Source organism: Sturnira hondurensis, unplaced genomic scaffold (assembly GCF_014824575.4).
Source record: "Sturnira hondurensis isolate 20B ecotype Veracruz unplaced genomic scaffold, ASM1482457v3 Scaffold0003681, whole genome shotgun sequence".
In the NCBI taxonomy this organism is placed as follows: Eukaryota; Metazoa; Chordata; class Mammalia; order Chiroptera; family Phyllostomidae; genus Sturnira; species Sturnira hondurensis.
In genome coordinates, this window is record NW_028076312.1 from 3,897,325 (window position 1) to 3,903,324 (window position 6,000).

Genomic DNA, 6,000 nt, shown 5'->3' on the forward strand with positions numbered 1-6,000 from the left:
AGGGTTCCATGACCTGCCCTAAAACAGAGGAAATATTCTAGGAAAAGGAGACCCAGAAAGCCACTGAGTATCATAAAATAGAAATGAGAGAAATCTCCAGGATGTGTTTAAAGAGAGAAAAAAGTGAAGCAAAAGGTAAAATGGCCTTCTGGGTCTTATTGCTGGGTTGGGTTAAAGGAATAGTTCTCTAAGTGTGGCCCTTGGACCACCAGCCACATCAGGGTCCCTTGGAAAACTGTTAGAAATGCAGATTTGCAGGTTCGACCCAGACAAACTGGATCAGAAACTCAGGTGAGGCACAGCAACATGTGTTAAATAAACCTCACTGGTGATTCTGATGAATGGTAAAATTGGAAAGCCACCGAGTTACAGCAGAGTCCCCGAGTCAGAATCTCATTCAGATGAGCCAGTATTTTCTGTTCCATTTTTAAAGATTGATATCAATGGTTTCTGCCAGACAACGTCAAATATGTACTACTGTTCATAAGGAGAGTGAAAAGAAGATGCAGAGTGTGCATCGGTACAAACCCATTACTACTGCTGGTCAAGTTCAAGATCTAGTACAAATGAGAGTTTAGAATTGTTTAGGAAGCTTTTAAAATATACTAATGTCTGGGCCTAATAACCTTCAGCAATTCTGGAGTCAAGACTGAGCACTCAAATGTTTAAAAGCTGCCAGAGGTACTCATGTGTGCTCGGTATCGAAAACTTTTTCTTTCCTACAATGATAGACATTTCTAGAAAAACTATGACCATTGCATATCATTGAAGACAGACATGGCTGCTCCTTTGGCAATACTCTGAGCTTGATACAGGGTGCAGCCAAGGGGGGCCCAGAAAAGATTTGGAATGGTGTCCAGAACTCAAAGTGTACAGGAATATTGGAGGAAATATTAAGATGTCCTCCCCCCCCCCCCAGGTGTCAGTTGGGGGAAGGGATGAATGGAGCAGGGCCATTGAGAGCTGTTTTGCATAGCAACAGTTTTGCAGCTAACCTCTGGAATAGTCATTTAACATATCTATAACCTTTAACTGGTTTCATAGATATGTTAAATAGCTGTAGCCAAGTTTTGGGCCAGGGAGAAGTGAGTAAGCTACCCAGGCGGGAATTGGGAGCTGCTTCTCTGAGAGAGAGTGCCTGCTTGAGAGCCATGTGGCTTTAGCAGAGTGGGGGCTACCCAGGAAGGGTCATTTGGGGGCTGCTTCTCTGAGACAGAGTGCCTGCTTGAGAGCCATGTGGCTTTAGCAGAGTGAGGACCCCCTCTTGGCCAGGTGAGGGGGAGAGCCACGCTGTTTTGGAAAGATGTAGACCCCTGTAGCCATTAGGAGGGAGAGCCATGCGGTTTCAGCAGAGTGCAGACCCCCTCTTGGCCAGGTGAAAGGGAAGACCACGCAGCTTTGCCAGAATGGAGATCCCTGCGGCCAGGTGAAGAAGAAAGACGCGCTTTTGGTGGAGTGAGGCTTTGGTAGAAGAGGCCCACGCAGCTTTGGCGTGCTCCCTTTGGCTGAGTGGCCTGGAAAGCGGGAGAGACTTTGACTGGAACTTGGTACAAAGAACTCTTGCCAGTGAAAGGTGCCACATGACTTTGGATTAATTGGAGATCCTGCCTGGACAGGCAGGTGACACAGCTCACGTGCCAGCGACCTGAAAAACGGACGTGTGCTCTTTTCCTGATTTACCGTACCCGGAGTTGGGACAGTGAGAGAAGGGAGCGCTGTGTGTGTGTGTGTGTGTAGGTGTATACCCTTAAAGACTTTAATATTTTAAGGAAGGCATTAGGCCTGAATAGCATTAAATAAACATTTTGTTTCCTTTTCACAAATCTCTGGCATTGAGAGATGTCTTTCCAATTGGCGGCGGACAGAAGAGCCCTATAGATATTAGTGTGTCGTCCTTGGGAGGGGCCCCTGTTTTCTGTAGCAGTTTTTGGCATCCCTCGGTGGGCCAAGTATTGCCCCCCCCTCGGACCCTTTGTTCGGTAACAAGCTCACACATAAGTCAATAATATATTGGGTTTTTTCATCAATATAGTTAATTATTTTGAAAAACAGAAAATGAAGCCACCACACCTATATTATTCTGCACATATTATTTTCTACTTGATCAGCTCCATGTACTTATAAAAAAGAGACATGGAGTGGCAGATTCACTGGAGCATGGACTGATATTCTATTAGATGACCTCGCTTTGAGTTCCGGCTGCACATTTCACAAACCACCTACAGTCTGTAAGACTCGGTCTCTCCCTCTCTCTCTGAACAATAGTTGCATTTACAGAGTACTTAACTAAATGCCAGTAACAGTAAGGACTTCACATGCATCATCTCACTTAATCCTCATAGCCTATTGAGGTAACTGTAATATGTACACATTTTACAGGTGAAGAAACTCACAGATGGTTTTGTAAACCATACATATCATTTAGAATACTGACACATTATCATTTGGCCAAAATCACACAGGTTGACAACGGCAGAGCTGGAATTTGAACCCTGGTCAACTGACCCCCGAGTGCAGGCTTCTATTCCTTTATGCTAAAGATGCCACCTGTGATTTCCCACCTGTAGGGTTCCACCTCCTTGTGGATGCTCAGTTAAGTGTTCGTTGAATGGAAATTTACACTTACACTGTGACTTAGTTATAAGGGGAAGTTGTGGCAGTAGTAAAACTCGTGGTCTATTATAAGGATTTTTTTTCACTTAATTAACAAAGCTTCGATGTTTTGTTGCCTTTAAACCAGAGATGACTGTTGTAGACTGCTCTGCCTGGTTTTAGGAATTGTATCTCGATCCCTTGTGGCTAAGGCTGAGGGACGACCTCTAGAATGTGAGCCACAGGAGATAAAGCTTGTCTCTGGTAGCAAACACTGCTTCAGTTCCTCTCCCTGCCCCCAAAGCTTGGTTGGAAGTCAATGACAGTTAAGACCCCTCACAGCGGAGGGAAACCTAAGCCAGACTCATCACTTGGGAGGCCTTCATGGAAGGACGCAGGGGGGCTGCAACAAAGAAAGAGCAATGGACTCTTGCCCTACCCCCACCCCCCAGGCTTTGAGATAGCCTGAGTCCCCATGTTCTCTGGGAGAAATGCTTCCTGGCTCTAATCCCCTTAAGCCTGAATACTTCTTGGTGCGAGGTGCAGCTCCTTGCCTTGCTAGAGTGTGTCCTGGAGAAAAATCTGGTATCACAAAGACTTCCTGATAAACCTGTGAAATCTGCTCTGCTAAGAGTGCTTTCATTCATACGTTAAGGGTTCGAGGAGGAAACTCTAAAACTGTTCCTGACAAACTCTGACTCATAGTAAGCCTTTGGATTTCTTTGGAATGTTATCTACTGTTTGATCCTTGCCGCCCTGTGTTCCAGTGTATTAGAACCCAATAAAAGCCCCGGAGGAGGAGGCTTGAGGCCTTTTTCTCCTTGGAGAAACTGGCCGCAGCTGGCCTTTTCCCTAGAGAAACTGGCCACTGTCCATGGCCTTTTCCTTCTGGGAAAATGGCCACTTCTCTTCCCTAAGCAGATCACATCATGTCTCGGCCATATTTACACACCTCGACCGTGGCACCCGGGGGACTTAGAGAAAAGTCGCTCCCACAGGTGACCTCAGGAGTAGATGTTCCATGATACCCCACCACTCTGAGAAGCAGCAAGACCTGGGCACTTCTGTGCAAAATGGGGAAAATGAGGGTCTCACTGGATTGAATGAGAACCATTTCTATCAAGTACTAGATAAAACGAGACGAACCAGACAAACGTGCATCACCATGATTGCTATCACAACTACCCCCCTCACCGTGCCACCGAAAGCACACCGTCAGCTCTGAGCTTTGCAGCACCATTTAGAATGGGCAGCCCACCGTGCACAGAGGGACTTGCACAAGGCACATGTGACGCTGCAAGCCAGCGTTATAGCTGGGAGTCCGCTTCTGTTCCCCACCACCGTCCCTTTACCACTCCACACTGCAGCACAATCGGAAGCACCTCATGCCTCATGCTCAGTAATTTTTTTATTACCAAAATATCAAAAGCTTATGTGGCTCTACTCACCTTCTTAAAAATGTTCATGCCAAGGTCTGAAGAAAGATCTGGAACTGCAGACCTACGCAGATTGGTCAGTGAAACCTTGGAAAAGGCCTCAGGACTGAGAGATTTTTCCTCTTCATTACACTTCATGGTGAGATCCTTAATAGACAATAAAGGTAGACATAGTAAACGAGGACTTAGGGCTTTCTATCCAAATGAATACTGAGATGCCATATTTTTAATAGAAATATGCCTACTGTGTTGATATCTATGAAATATTTATATCCAGACTTATATATCCAGACTTTCAGAATCCAAATCCTGCTACTGAGGAGATAAATTTATATTAATTATAACCTCTGTTTGCAGTTTTCAACAGCAAGACCATGAAGCTCCAGATTTAGGAAAGCTAAGAAAACGGGGATAAGATAGGTATCATTTTCTCTTATTAAAAAATCCGGCTTTCCAGTCAGTGATTCACCAAAGGAGATGTTTCCTTTGGACAGAATGAACTATTACTAAAACAGAGTATATTTCCTTTACCATCTGATATTACATCGCTCCTGTTTATTTTCAGAATGTGCAGACGGTTTTCAGACACAGTCAATTTACATCTAAGTAAACCCAAACAACGGGAACACACCACTAATCATGTCTCCCTCTGCATATTCAACATGTGGCGTAGATTATTAAGAGGGGCAGAAAAAGTGTTCAAGCTGATATAAGGACATTAGTTTATCAAAAAGTGGTTTTCAGAGGATGTCGTCACATCACTATACAGTCATATATAATAAACAGCAAGAGTATATATCAAAAACACCTATGCCCAATAATGACATTGAGGCAATAAATAATTATGAGTTATGCAAAACAGGTTAAATCATATTCAGTAAAACTCTGGTGTCCCACATTTTGTGATATCAGTAATCATCAGATGATATGCAAGAACTCGCTATTAAGCAGTGCTTTGATTATCTAAGACCCAATTTTCCATTATTCCGGATCAACAGAGTCTTACTCTAGATTAGTGGAGGCAAAAGGCATTCAGATAACACTCTTCTGAATGGTAAATTGGTGGAAGGGAAAGGACAACAACATCACAGTAACCCTCAACCCAATAGTCAGTGCTGGAATAAGTAAGAACCAGGTCCACAGAAGAGAAAGAGAATCTGTTATGACCAAAGCTGTTGATCCAAATGACAATGGTTGGAGTTTCTCTTACTTGGGTTTTGTGGGTATTCACCAGTGAGGGAGCTGCCGCCACCATTGAGCTACTCCTGGGTCTGGGCAGGAGAGGAAGATCTGGTTCTGGGGGCTTTTCTGGCTTCTCCTCCAACATGTGTCGCAGCCTTTGTAGATAGTACATCAGAGACCACTGTGTGCCTTCCTCAGACCAGTGGGGTTGGAGTAGGCAGCGGAGAACAGCAACATCAAAGTAGGTGGCATAGCGGGACCTTTGGCATGGAGGTATCACAAGAGAGACCCTGTTTCCAAAGGCAGAAAGATGATTATGCTGGCAGTCCCACATTCCAAGGGGAAGCACATGGCTTATCACTCTGCTTTTCTCATCTGTCCATTTACTGATTCACTTTGTCTTCTACTGGTTCACTCTACTATCCTTCTAAGTGACCTCATTCCAGTTTTGCTAGACACTACGTGGAGGTAGAGGCATTGGAGAGTGGTAGGAATTATCCATTACAGTGAGAAGGAATAATGCCTGCAAAGGTACAGTTTTTAAAGCATCATGAATTGGGGTAGGGTGGGAAAATCACCAGTAGTTGATATAGTGAATAATCTGGATGGGGGCAATGATGAGAACCTATGACACAAATGAGGCTCAGATCACGATGACTCTATTAAAATGAGCTATCAGGTTTGACTTTTAGCTCAATAGAAATGGGAATGATATTTGTGTACTTCATTGGGCTATTTAACTTCAATTGTGACATTATGTTAAAAAGACAAGGAAACTGCAAGTACTAAA

The 6,000-nt window shown here is 44.1% G+C and overlaps 1 protein-coding gene across 1 annotated transcript in view; it reads right to left on the minus strand.

Annotated features, from left to right (window-relative positions):
* UNC80 (unc-80 subunit of NALCN channel complex) overlaps positions 1-5,544 on the minus strand; it is a 157,183-nt gene extending 151,639 nt beyond the window's left edge. Inside the window, exons 1-2 of the mRNA XM_037042137.1 lie at positions 5,239-5,544; positions 4,041-4,175 (exon numbers count right to left, since the gene is read on the minus strand). Coding sequence (XP_036898032.1) covers positions 4,041-4,175; positions 5,239-5,544 — 441 coding nt within the window. The remainder of the gene's footprint in view (positions 1-4,040; positions 4,176-5,238) is intronic.
* Positions 5,545-6,000: the final 456 nt, after the last annotated feature.